At 44.5% G+C, this 14,735-nt stretch overlaps 1 protein-coding gene across 8 annotated transcripts in view; it reads right to left on the bottom strand.

The window, feature by feature from the left end:
• LOC143783036 (uncharacterized) overlaps positions 1-14,735 on the bottom strand; it is a 251,852-nt gene that overhangs the window by 131,429 nt on the left and 105,688 nt on the right. For all 8 annotated transcript variants that reach the window (XM_077271204.1, XM_077271209.1, XM_077271208.1 and 5 more), the window contains 3 exons: positions 12,622-12,731; positions 6,808-6,898; positions 5,521-5,549 (listed from right to left, as the gene is read on the bottom strand). In XM_077271204.1, coding sequence (XP_077127319.1) covers positions 5,521-5,549; positions 6,808-6,898; positions 12,622-12,731 — 230 coding nt within the window. The remainder of the gene's footprint in view (positions 1-5,520; positions 5,550-6,807; positions 6,899-12,621; positions 12,732-14,735) is intronic.

The following is a 14,735-nucleotide window of genomic DNA, read 5'->3' on the forward strand; positions in this document are numbered from 1 at the left end:
CCCCGCTGGTCAGAAAATACTTACCCGCTCCCTCGCTCCTTCCTGGTCTGGCCGCGGCTTACTGTATGCGGTCACGTGGGGCCGATCATTTACAATCATGAATAGTCGGCTCCGCCCCTATGGGAGGTGGAGCCACATATTCATGACTGTAAATGATCGGCCCCACGTGACCGCATGCAGGAGAAGCCGCGGCCAGACCAGGAAGGAGCGACAGCCGACGGGGGACCCGGGTAAGTATTTTCTGACCAGCGGGGGGGCGCACAGGGGGAGGGGGGGCGGCGGACACATAGATCTTTATTTTTAACACTATTCTTCATATTTTCTCTGCAGCAAACGCTACTGCAGAGAGGATATGAATCGCAGCTTCAGCAGCTTCAGCACCATGCAGAGTGGGTACCACACGCTCCGTGTGGTACCCACTCGCCATACGGGCGGCACACGTGTGCCGCACGTATGGCCTCCGTGAGTTCCCAGGCACACGGACACGGATAACTCCGGTACCGATTTATTCCGGTACCGGAATTATCTGGACGTGTGGGACAGCCCTTAGGAAGGGTGACTGCTGTAATTCCCACAAAGAAGCTGCCATTGCATTTAGTGGATGAAGCAGGAGCTGCACTAATCCAAGGTTCTGCATTGATGGAGCAGTATTTTGTAGCGTTAGATGCTGAGGTCTGCTAGTAAGAAACTGCCCTATAGAGCGAAGGAACATGTGTACCCCTAAGGAATTGTAGATAGTGTAGTCAGCACCTTGGAAGGGCACCACACCACCAACCAGTGTATCTGATGCTGATTATTACCTACAGATTATGCAGGCGCTGACATATCATTAGTGCAGGAGTTAAGGGGGGTCATTTCCTGAATTTTGGATTCTGATAAGCTATTGGAGTACAAAGGGTCCATATATTTCTCTTGAACAGAGGCCCTTTTCTGTCTGTGTCCGCAAGTGATAAGATGTAAACATAAAAAGTTATTACACAGCAAAGTAAACACGAGTGTGATTTTAACCGCTCTCCTGGACTCCAATTTCCATCTGGTTCTAGGATGTATTAAGAGAAGCATACAGTCTAGATCGCTGTCTCTAACATCATGTCCTCCCTCTATCTGAAACTGAACCTGTCAAAAACTGAACTCCTCGTGTTCTCTCCCTCTACTAACCTACCTTTGCCTGACATTGCCATCTCCGTGTGCGATTCAATCATTACTCCAAAGCAACATGCCCGCTGCCTTGGGGTCATCCTTGATTCCGAGCTTTCATTCACCCCCCACATCCGATCACTGGCTCGCTCTTCTTATCTGCATCTCAAAAACATTTCTAGAATTCGCCCTTTTCTTACTTTCGACTCTGCAAAAACTCTTACTGTTTCTCTTATTCATTCTCGTCTGGACTATTGTAACTCTCTACTAATCGGCCTCCCTCTTACCAAACTCTCCCCGCTCCAATCTGTCCTGAATGCTGCTGCCAGGATCATATTCCTCACCAACCGTTACACCGATGCCTCTACCTTGTGCCAGTCATTACACTGGCTACCCATCCACTCCAGAATCCAGTACAAAACTACTACCCTCATCCACAAAGCACTCCATGGCTCAGCACCACCCTACATCTCCTCTCTGGTCTCAGTCTACCACCCTACCCGTGCCCTCCGCTCCGCTAATGACCTCAGGTTAGCATCCTCAATAATCAGAACCTCCCACTCCTGTCTCCAAGACTTTACACGTGCTGCGCCGATTCTTTGGAATGCACTACCTAGGTTAATACGATTAATCCCCAATCCCCACAGTTTTAAGCGTGCCCTAAAAACGCATTTGTTCAGACTGGCCTACCGCCTCAACGCATTAACCTAACTATCCCTGTGTGGCCTATTAAAAATAGAAAAAAAACAAAACACATAATCAGGTTCCTTGCATCGTGTTCTCATACATCTTATGCAGTTAATAGCCCTCTGTGTCTGTACTGCTACATACTTAGGCTGTTAACTGGTTCATGCAGCTTTACATGAACACCCGAGCCTTACACTATGGCTGGTCCAAATAACTAAAGCAATTGTTACCATCCACCTCTCGTGTCTCCCCTTTTCCTCATGGTTTGTAAGCTTGCGAGCAGGGCCCTCATTCCTCCTGGTATCTATTTTGAACTGTGATTTCTGTTTTGCTGTAATGTCTATTGTCTGTACAAGTCCCCTCTATAAGTTGTAAAGCGCTGCGGAATATGTTGGCGCTATATAAATAAAAATTATTATTATTATTATTAGATCACGCAAAGTCATTATTGCCCTCTACTACTCCTTGGTCAGGCCTCATCTGGAATACTGTGTCCAGTTCTGGGCCCCACATTATAAAAAAAGACATCGAAATACTGGAGCAAGTTCAGAGAAGAGCTACTAGGATGGTGAGTGGACTGCAAAGTAGGTCCTACAAGGAAAAGTTAAAGGATCAGGATATGAGGCTCTCATCCTGGGCATGGGGAGCCTATGGGGCTCTCATCTTGTACATGGGGAGGCTATGGGGATGTCATCCTGGACATGGGCAGGCTATGGGGATGTCATCCTGCAAATTGGGAGGCTATGGGGCTCTTATCCTGGACATGGGGAGGCTATGGGTCTCTCATCTTAGACATGGGGAGGCTATGGGGATGTCATCCTGGACATGGGGAGGCTATGGGGCTCTCATCCTGGACATGGGGAGGCTATGGGGATGTCATCCTGGACATGGAGAGGCTATGGGGATGTCATCCTGGACATGTGGAGGCTATGGAGATGTCATCCTGGACATGGGCAGTCTATGGGGATGTCATCCTGGACATGGGGATGCTATGGGGATGTCATCCTGGACATGGGGAGGCTATGGGGATGTCATCCTGGACATGGAGAGGCTATGGGGATGTCATCCTGGACATGTGAAGGCTATGGGGATGTCATCCTGGACATGTGCAGGCTATGGGGATGTCATCCTGGACATGGGGAGGCTATGGGGATGTCATCCTGGACATGGGGAGGCTATGGGGATGTCATCCTGGATATGGAGAGGCTATGGGGATGTCATCCTGGACATGTGGAGGCTATGGGGATGTCATCCTGGACATGGGGAGGCTATGGGAATGTCATCCTGGACATGAGGAGGCTATGGGAATGTCAACCTGGACATGGGGAGGCTATGGGGATGTCATCCTGGACATGGGAAGGCTATGGGGCTCTTATCCTGGACATGGGGAGGCTATGGGGATGTCATCCTGGACATGGGGAGGCTATGGGGATGTCATCCTGGACATGGAGAGGCTATGGGGATGTCATCCTGGACATGTGGAGGCTATGGAGATGTCATCCTGGACATGGGCAGTCTATGGGGATGTCATCCTGGACATGGGGATGCTATGGGGATGTCATCCTGGACATGGGGATGCTATGGGGATGTCATCCTGGACATGGGGAGGCTATGGGGATGTAATCCTGGACATGGAGAGGCTATGGGGATGTCATCCTGGACATGTGAAGGCTATGGGGATGTCATCCTGGACATGTGCAGGCTATGGGGATGTCATCCTGGACATGGGGAGGCTATGGGGATGTCATCCTGGACATGGGGAGGCTATGGGGATGTCATCCTGGATATGGAGAGGCTATGGGGATGTCATCCTGGACATGTGGAGGCTATGGGGATGTCATCCTGGACATGGGGAGGCTATGGGAATGTCATCCTGGACATGAGGAGGCTATGGGAATGTCAACCTGGACATGGGGAGGCTATGGGGATGTCATCCTGGACATGGGAAGGCTATGGGGCTCTTATCCTGGACATGGGGAGGCTATGGGGATGTCATCCTGGACATGGGAAGGCTATGGGGCTCTTATCCTGGACATGGGGAGGCTATGGGGATGTCATCCTGGACATGGGAAGGCTATGGGGCTCTCATCCTGGACAAGGGGAGGCTATGGGGTTGTCATCCTGGACATGGGGAGGCTATGGGGATGTCATCCTGGACATGGGGAGGCTATGGGGTCTCATCCTGGACATGGGAAGGCTATGGGGCTTTCAGGCTGGACATGGGGAGACTATGGGTCTCTAATGCTGGACATGGGGAGTCTATGGGTCTCTCAGGTTGGACATGGGGAGGCTATGGGTCTCTCAGGCTGGACATGGGGAGACTATGGGGCTCTCTTGTTGGATATGGAGATGCTATGAGGCTCTCATGCTTGACATGGGGATGCTATGGGGGTCTCATGTTGGACATGGGGAGGCTATGGGGGTCTCATCCTGGACATGGGGAGGCTATGGAGGTCTCATCATGGACATGGGAAGGCTATGGGGTCTCATCCTGGACATGGGGAGGCTATATGGCTCTCAGGCTGGACATGGGGAGGTTATGGGTCTCTAATGCTGGACATGAGGAGGCTGTGGGTCTCAGACTGGACATGGGGAGGCTATGGGTCTCTGAGGCTGGACATGGGGAGACTATGGGGCTCTCATGCTGGACATGAGGATGCTATGAGGCTCTCATGCTGGATATGGAGTTGCTATGGGGCTCTCATGCTGGACATGAGGAGGCTGTGTGGGGCTCATGCGGTATATGGGGATGCTGTGTGGCGCTCATGCTGAATATGGGGAGGCTATGTGGGGCTCATGCTGTATATAGAGAGGCTGTGTGGGGCTCTTACGGTATATAAGGGGTTGTGGGGGCTCACACGATATATAGAAGCGGCTGTATTTGGGTTCAAACTATATATAGGGGGATATCAGCATTCTTAATTCTGCTCAATATTAAGTGATACAATATAATTATCATTGATATAATAATTATAATTAATATAGTGATATTAATATCGAGCATAATTAATTGAAGCCTATTGGTTCGGCCCTCCACAACAGTCACCGTCTACCATGTGGCCCCTCCAGAAAATTAATTGCCCACCCCTGGTGTAGCGGGCTTATCCTTATTGTCATTTGCACATGGAAACACGAGAAGCAATGGAATAAAAATGAAAGGGAGAAGATACAGATTAGATATTAGAAAATACTTTTTGACAGTGAGAGTAATCAATGAGTGGAACAGGCGGCCACGAGAGGTGGTGAGGTCTTCTTCAATGGAAGTTGGAAGTCTTTAACAGAGGCTGGACAGACATCTGTCTGAGATGGTTTAGTGAATCCTGCATTGAGCCGGGGGTTGGACACAATGACCCTGGAGGTCCCTTCAAACTCTAACATTCTGTGATTCTATGGTTGTTACCTATGTACCACACAACAAGGAAACCTTACAGGCAGGGTGTCAACCTCATCTGTTTCACTGTTTGTTGTAGCGTTGAGAGTGACCATTATGTTCCTGTATGGCGTCAAAGTGATAGCAACAGCCAATGCCTATAACCTCCAACCCGTCCAACCCATGTATCACAGGTGTAGCTTAATTTCTTGCAAATGAGCACAAAAACAGATGAATTGCATGCAACCTTTTTTGCTGTAACACAAATTAAGTTGACAAATTGCTCAGTAAAAAAAATAGAGAAACAAAAAAGCTTCTTTACTTACTGGAGATTTGGCCTGTGTCCCTTTGAAACCTGTTTAAGAAGAAAAAGTAAGATAAATAGTTAGTCAAAATATCTGATACACCTCCTATATAATGAAGAACACACAGTGGCTGAAGATGAATCGTTATATTCATAGGGGTTTTTGTTGGGCTCTCCTTGCTGCCACTTACTTGTCATGCACAGTGAGGGGAGGCTAAGTGCCACACGAGGGAAAGAGGGGATAGAAGCCCAAATGCTAAGTGAAGGGAGTGTGGCGACCCCTAGGCAGATCTAATAGCACCCTGCCTCCCCTACCGTCCCTATATTGTTCCACACCAATTGCCGAGCAGGAACCTAAGCCCTGTGTATCCCAGGAGCTAGGCCATGAATAGGGAAGGGGGATGAGCAATGGTAAGTCACCACTGTACACTAAAGAGAAGAAGGGAGACAAACAAGGAGGAAGCAACTTAGCTTGAGCAGATTCAAAGAGATAACACCAAACATCCTCCAACAGCACCAGAGAGGAAGTAAGCTGACTGCTATAGCTCCAAGCCTTCACAAGGGAAAATGAGATTATCACCGGTGACTCCTTGAAGCAGACTGAGAGTCTATAAACACCCAGGTCCAGGTGAGTCATTTAGAGTGGAAGGGAGGTTGCTACTGGGTCCAAAAGTCAGAAGGATTATGAAGGTGTCTGCAATGCAAAACGCAGAGACCTTCTGCGGCCAGATGCAGAGCGATTCTCTGTAGCATCTGACACACCTGTGACACTACTATTACTGTGGGAAATGCTGCTTCTTGCCCTCTGCAGCTTTCAGGAGAGAAGAGCAGCACAACTCTTCAGCCATTTGCCTACCACTTGTTCAGGGGAACACATGTTCAGTTCATAAGAAAGTGTATAGAATCCAACCCAGGCTAACATCCCACTTGTCAGCTGCTCTATAGCACCGAAGATCTTTATTAAGATGAATTTTGTGATTTAAAATAAAAAAAATAACTTTTCAGCCACACGTAAACAATGTAGGCACGAGCGTCCATCAACCCATAGGTTTATTGCTGTACAAATTCCGTGCAGGAAGTATTAACTAATCCATATGGCAATCAGTTTCTAGAATGCAGCAGAGCAGGGGACCGAGGTATTATTTTTAATGCCATAATGTTGGTAAGTAGTGCAATCAAATAGGTAATTTATATATCATTTTATTAAATGTAATTCTCAGAAAAGCTTCTTAACTATTCATTTTCAATTCAGAGACACAGGATCGGCAGCTTAATGTATTCATACCCTTCAATGTTTGTTCTGACTAACCTGAGGTCTGCGGTTCCACAAGGTTTAGGTAAAAATGCTGCTTTCGGTTTGCCCGATCTTTAGTATGAAATTGATCCAAAGCCAGGCAGGCCTAAGGACAACATAATAAATATGTTTAATTACCTCCTAAGCATAGGCCCTAGTTACAATCCACACCAATGACCAAATACCCCTACATAAAATATATCCTTAAATGAGATATGTAATTCCTCTGTTTCCGATTTTGCTAATTATTCTCAGCCAATTCTTAGTTCCATCTTGTTCTCAACCAGTTTTTTTAAGCATACATAAAAGTTAATTCCCCTCCTTTCTCAGGCAGTTCTCTCTGTGTGTTGTGTGTACTCTGAATATTTTAGTCCTTTTTCTTTCCCTCTGTTCATCCCTGAAATGCACGATTTCTCTCTCCATTATTGCTCTTCCTGAGGAGAATTAAGAGCTGTACTGTGAGCCAATCAGATGTCTTATCCCGGCTCCTTTCCACCTCCAAAGGGTTTCCATATGCAGATGATATTTTTTATTTTAGGTCTAACTGCTCTTTAAAGGGGACCCATCACATCTCCCAAAATATGGCAACATATCTTAATTCCTTCCTGAACTATGATAAGTTTTTTTTAATGAAAATGTCCCCATTCCTCCACTAAGAACCCCCTGTTTTTGACACACAATACAACTGATCTAGCAGTGATCTCACAAGATCAAGAGACCAGCTGATAGCAGATTCTGTACCCCCTTTGTGAATACTTCTACATCGTGTGACTTCTGACATTGTTTATTGTATCTGTCAAAGGGTATTCAGAAACTAGGATAGATGCTGCAAGCAAAAGCTGAAGGGCCTAGGAGCCGGAACAGAAACTGTAGACACCAGCAATGGGGATACGGAGGCAAGGACAGATGTGGCAAACAGCAAATGAGGGATATAGAAGCTGGATCGGTAACTGCAAGTAGTAGCAGAAGGAACACAGAGGCCAGGAAAGATGCCACAAGCAACAGGAGAGGGATACAGAAGCTGGAGTAGACACTGCAAGCAGCTGCAGTGGGGATACAGAATGCCGGATAAATGTTGCAAGCAGCGGGAGAAGGAATACAAAAGCAAAGACAGAATGAAGGCAGCAGAAGAAGGGATGCAGAAGTCGGGACATATGCCGCAAGCCAGTGGCATAGACAAATATTTTGAGTCCCCTAACCCGTGAACTGATATCACTGCCTAATTCCCTTCCACAAGTCCAGTACTGAATGCCTTATCACCTGAGTGCAAGTATTGTACAATACAGGTGTCATAATAGTTTACCCTTTGACCCTCTTTTATTTCCAACAAAAATTGTAATAATCAAGTTAAATAGTGATTCATAGTATTCTTTTTTCCCTATCCCTTAACCTAGCAGTAAATCTATCCATAAACCTAGCCTTAACCCTAGACCTATACCTAACCTTAGCCCTATCCCTATTGGCTGCTCAGTTCCATCATCTCTGTTGCTGCCTATTTCATTATACCGAGCTTTCTCATCTCAGTGACTGATTAAGACCAGAGGGAATATAGGACCCATGATATTCTGCAGGGGCTTCTGTTTGCGGCCTCTGTCTCGGCTCCTTGATCCTCTTTGCACGGTTATCAGAAGGTAGTTGGTTCCAGCGTTGGGACCAGAGCTGGTGAAACTGTTCTGACATTGTGCACATTTATTGACAGAGCGGCTCAGTTCTAGCCCTTGTGACACTGAACTGTTGAGACCATTGAGTTGTTTAACAATTAATTTACAACCTGGCCACCAAATGAACAGGGGAAATGGAAACAAATATACATTTCCAAGAGGAACAACAGAAAAATGGCACAATAAAAAGTCGTAAAACAAAGGAAAGCAGGTCCTAATTAACATCCACTTGTTAAATGGAGTAAGTGAATCCATGTCCCTGATGGAGACAAAAGTCCATGTAATGGGACAGAAATGAAACTGGGACATGTGAAAAAAAATAAGATGAGGGTATAATACAGATTATAGGAGGGTAATATTGACAGTGCAGGATGTCATTTCCCTACTAACCTCATATAAACTGGAAGTGTGGGTAGAAAATGTACATACACAAATAGCATAATGCAGGGATTAATGTAAGGTTATATATCTAAGCAACTAGAGGCACGCAACTTACAGAGAAAATGAGAGAAAATTAGATTAATTCATGATGGTGGAGGATATGGGATAACTGGAGGAGTAAAGTAATCTGACAATGTATAGTTAGCAGCAACATACAGGAGACTGCCGATGACGCCATTGTAAGGACTTCTTTATGTTTCTACACAATATATAAAACTATTAAGACAAATACATAAAGTACAATAAGTATAGGGTTACAGAAAGGTCATTCTGGAGTCTTTCCATGCAGAATATTATCAATAATTCACTTTCTCCAGGTAAAAATGGCTACGGCTAGGGTTGGGGTCCCACCTTGTAGGTTTCAAATGACAAATCTGCCTAGTTATTTAGTGATACATCTCTCTATGTGTGACTACTGTATATACGTGTGTCTATGTGCAGTGTGTGTATATACATTTGTGTGTATGTGCTGTGTATATACATGTGCGTGTGCATGAATATTAAAAAGATGCAAAATATGCACAATTTTTTGGGATGAACATAAAATCACTCCAAGGAAGGACTGGATTCCATTTCTGTAAAAACTTTGCAACCTTATTAAAAAAATCACAATTGATGAATCAGCCAAAAACGTGTGGAAACTCCAAGCCCTGCCCAAAATGTCAAACATGAGAAAAGCAGGTTAACGCATATAAAATAAAGTTTAAAAAAAGGCAAAAACAAAATGAATAAGGCGCAAATAAAAAACAGGAGAAACCCCGCCACCCCCCCCAAAAAAAAAAAAAAGACACAAAACACAAATGCAATAAAGAATAATTATTATTTAGCACCCTTCAGTTTGTTCTCGAGCCATGACGACTTGATGGATGAATGATCTGTAGGAAGATCAATCTTGTGCAAGTCTAGATAGGTCCACCAGGGTCTTCTCCTCCATTATCTTAATTGTATCAAGCCAATGGGTTGCTGGTCTTCCTTTTTTCCTTGTTCTTTCTATTCTTCTGACCATGATGTCCTTCTCCAGTGATTGCTCTTTTCATATGATGTGTCCAAAGTAGGCAAGTCGTAGCTTGGTGATCCTTGCTTCGACTGACATGTCTGGCTTGATTTGTTCCAAAACTGATTTGTTTGTTCTTCTTGAAATCCATGGTACTGATAACATCCTTCTACTGCACCATATTTCGAGGACGTTGATTCTTCATTTTTCTTTATGTTTAGGTTTCGCATTTATGTTACCACATCACCACTGAAATGTTCCTTGATTTGAAGACCTTGCACAGTGACTTCACTGTTGATTTGCCCATAGCTATTCTCCTATTGACTTTCGGTGTCATCGCTCCACCTTGAGTGACCATCGATCCCAGTAGGTTGAAGTTCTAGTTCGCCGCTGTCCATCTCAAATGTGTCCCGTTCATACCTGTAGTACAGGCAGTAGTTAATATCTTTGTTATCTTTGTATTGAGTAGCAGTCCCATGTTTGAGCTTTCCACCTGGACACTTCATAATAAGGCTGTCATTCTATCTGTGCTTTTTTCTATGAATTGATACAATGTAAATTTTAGCAGTAAAAAAAAATTGCATCAAATTGGGTTGATTTTGTCCTGCAGATTTCACTGTGAGGATTGCAAAGAGTGAAATCCATGGTAAGAACCTACAGAATAAATTGTAAATTGACAAGCTGCAGATTGAAAATCTGCACTGTAGGTCAATTTATGCTAGAGTTTTGTATGCAGCGTGTGGATGGGATTTGGGAAAATCTCATCAATAATGCAACTACCGTAATAGGCTGCAAATTCACCATGCAAAAAAATCTGCAGCGTATTCCTTACATGAGAGCAAACTCTAAGACATTTTGTGCAGCAGAGGTGTGCGCCTGCTATGATAAATGGGTAACAGTCTCATTTTCACTAAACTAACAATCCATTACCAATTTCTAAATAAAGCAATTATTTCTGTCTTCTGTGAAGTAGAGGGCTGCGTGTACCACGAACTGACATATGGAAATGCTGGAAGCTTGCAAATATATTTCCAGCTGATTATGTTTGTGTTTCTACGTGAATTCATCATGGGAGATAATATCCACTTCTAAAAACTGAGCTGAAAGATGTAAGAAAAAACACACAGTAAATTGTACTTCACAGTCCAAGGTGCTATACAGAAGTCAAATAACCAAGGCAATACACGAGAGAACACAATTTTTTTTTGTAGATTCAGCTCTGATGTTGTCCATGCACATTAATCTGTGCACTAATGTGTTACACCGTTAAGATGTTTGATAAGAGAACGATTAACTGTTTCATCAGACATGAGATGAGCAGAAAGATTTGCACAACCCTAGTTTAGTGTCCTCTTTGATATTCCGTGGCAGTGCCAACTTCCTTGGCTGGAACTCGAAAGTTGGCATCCTGGACGCCCCATGCAATTACTAGACCTGCATAATGTCATGGTGTCATGGGAGGCTTCGTCACTGGAGAACCAAGGTAATCACAAGTCGCATCTGGGATCCAATTCAATGGTCTAATGATCAAGAAGTACTGACCCAGATGTTGGACAAGACTAAAACTTTTGCCCCGATTCAACAAAGCTTTTACAAGTCTGGAGTAAAAAGCTTTGAAAAGTCGCAACATTTTTTGCATTTTCTCATCAGTTTTGATGAATCTAATTCATGACGAACTGTAGCGTTCCTTGCACCAAAAATCTTACTCCAGTCTCTGATTTCTGACATGGTCCTGGAGGCGCACGCCGCTTGTCAGATATTCCTGATTCATTAAGAGGCATACAGATCTTGATTAATCAGGAGAATCTGACACCCAAGATGCTCCATCATCAAAAAGTGTGAAAATTGATACATAGAGAAATGTCTTTTTCTGGTCTTACTTGGTACTTACTGCACTTTAAGAAAACTTCTGGCATGTCATAGAGAGCTGTAAATGGTGTTGAGATCCCCCCATCCAATCACTATAATGAAGAAGCATAAGTGCTGCTGTCTTCCAAGCCTGAAGATGGACTCACAGGCTATCTAATGAGCCATTCTTCACACTTGGAGGACAGAGAGCTTCTTCATTTTAGCTTATTTTTAGCAATGTCTACTGTATGAAATGTGAAAGCATTTTGATAATATGAAGTGTAGGCAATCAAATCCTCTAAGTGATATTGTTTCTTCCGAATGCATGCATATAAAGTATTGCACAAAGAATCCCTTTTTATTCTGTGCAAAGTACGGTAAATGTAACTAAATTATCAATAAAACGTTTGATAATCAGTATCTCGGTTTTTATATGAAGAGCAGCATTTATAGTAATAACATCACGGCAGTAATATGAGCTCGATCCGATCCTGCGACTGCCAGTGAACAACCGCAGAACATGATCCGCTGATCATTGAGAGCCATAACTATTAAAGACTTGAATTTCCTCCTTGTTGCCGGTCAAATCATTGAACGAATGAAAAATCTCCATTCACATTACACAATTTTGGAAAGATGAATGAGAATTTTTTTTTCACTCGCCGAAACGATTTCATGCGCGATGGACGGGCGTTTTTTGGACACATTGATCAGTTGCTCAACACATTCATATTACACAATTATTGTGACCGATGGATCGTTAGTGTTGAAATCGGCCGGTGTAAATGCGTAGTAAGTGTTCGCCAAGCTGTACTACCATAGAAGCCATCTAATGTGTACTATATCTTATAGCCTTCGTAACTCATTAGACAATGTTTTACTCACCACAGGAGGCATATTTACCACCATCATGGTCAGACAGGACAGTCCTGTGTCATCCTGAACACTTGCATCACATTTCAGATTCAGCAGTAGACGCGCTGCTTCACTGCGATCTAAGGAGGGCAAACATTACCATGAACAGCTGGATAATCATTTTCTTAGTCTAAGGCCTCATTCAGATTTTCATTTTTCATATCAATATTTTTCATGGGCAGAACACGCATTATAGCCTATGGGACCATTCACCTCTAATTGTCTTTTTCTGCAGACCAAGTGTTTGCAAAAAAAATGGAGATTTGATTTGATTTTATTTGAGTCACAAAGAAAACTCTTCCATTCAAATCAATGAAAAAAGAGAACACAGATGGCGTCCGTGTGTCATCGTTTTTTGCTATTTAATAGTTAGGAGAAGCTTGGAATGTAATGGATAGCACACTGATGATAAAAATGGACTCCAGGACCAAAAAGGGAAACAAATCTACAACAGGTACAGTGAAGAAAAATGGCCGTCTTTTATCTTGTATACAAAAAAACAAACAAACAGATGTCTGGATGAGGCCCAAGGTAAACGTGACATGAGTGTTTTATACATTTTTGCAATCTAGAAATGTTCCTTGGTTCTATAGAATATTAGAACCACAGACAGAGCACAAAAAATGCTTTACTTGTGTTGAAAATGCCACTTACTGCTGCCCTCTGTTGCAAATGTTTGAGCCATTTTCAATATTATTTAAGCCCTATCCTCTTTCTTGATCTAATGGATGGCACAGAAGGCTGGTGAATCTAGGGAACATGGCTTAAATTAGATTGCAAACCGTCACAGCAGAGAATATTAGTAAGTAATATATACACTGCTCAAAAAAATAAAGGGAACACTAAAATACCACATCCTAGATATCTCTGAATGAAATATTCCAGTTGCAAATGTTTATTCATTGCATAGTGGAATGTGTTCAGAACAATACAACATAACAATGATCAATGTAAATCAAGATGAATATCCCATGGAGGTCTGGATATGGAATGATACTCAAAATCAAAGTGGAAAATCAAATTACAGGCTGATCCAACTTCAGTGGAAATGCCTCATGACAAGGAAAAGATGCTCAGTATTGTGTGTGGCCTCCACGTGCCTGTATGACCTCCCTACAATGCCTGGACATGCTCCTGATGAGGCGGTGGATGGTCTCCTGAGGGATCTCCTCCCAGACTTGGACTAAAGCATCCGCCAACTCCTGGACAGTGTGTGGTGCAACGTGATGTTGGTGGATGGAGCGAGATATGATGTCCCAGATGTGCTCAATCGGATTCAGGTCTGGGGATTGGGTGGGCCAGTCCATAGCTTCAATGCCTTCATATTGCAGGACACACTCCAGCCACATGAGGTCTGGCATTGCCCTGCATTAGGAGGAACACAGGGCCAACCGCACCAGCATATGGTCTCACAAGGGGTCTGAGGATCTCATCTCGGTACCTAATGGCAGTCATTCTGCCTCTGGCGAGCAAATGGAGGGCTGTGCGACCCTCCAAAGAAATGCCACCCCACACCATTACTGACCCACTGCCAAACCGGTCATGCTGAAGGTTGTTGCAGGCAGCAGATCGCTCTCCACGGCATCTCCAGACTCTGTCACGTCTGTCACATGTGCTCAGTGTGAACCTGCTTTCATCTGTGAAGAGCACAGGGCACCAGTGGCGAATTTGCCAATCCTGGTGTTCTGTGGCAAATGCTAAGCGTCCTGCACGGTGTTGGGCTGTGAGCACAACCCCCATCTGTGGACGTTGGGCACTCAGACCATCCTCATGGAGTCGGTTTCTAACCGTTTGTGCAGACAAATGCACATTTGTGGCCTGCTGGAGGTCATTTTGCAGGGCTTTGGCAGTGCTCCTCCTGTTCCTCCTTGCACAAAGGCTGAGGTAGCGGTCCTGCTGCTGGGTTGTTGCCCTCCTACGGTACCCTCCACATCTCCTGGTGTACTGGCCAGTGACCTGGTAGCGCCTCCAGCCTCTGGACACTACGCTGACAGACACAGCAAACCTTCTTGCCACAGCTCGCATTGATGTGCCATCCTGGATGAGCTGCGCTACCTGAGCCACTTGTGTGGGTTGTACAGCCC

This window comes from Ranitomeya variabilis, chromosome 6, assembly GCF_051348905.1.
Source record: "Ranitomeya variabilis isolate aRanVar5 chromosome 6, aRanVar5.hap1, whole genome shotgun sequence".
NCBI classification, from domain to species: domain Eukaryota; kingdom Metazoa; phylum Chordata; class Amphibia; order Anura; family Dendrobatidae; genus Ranitomeya; species Ranitomeya variabilis.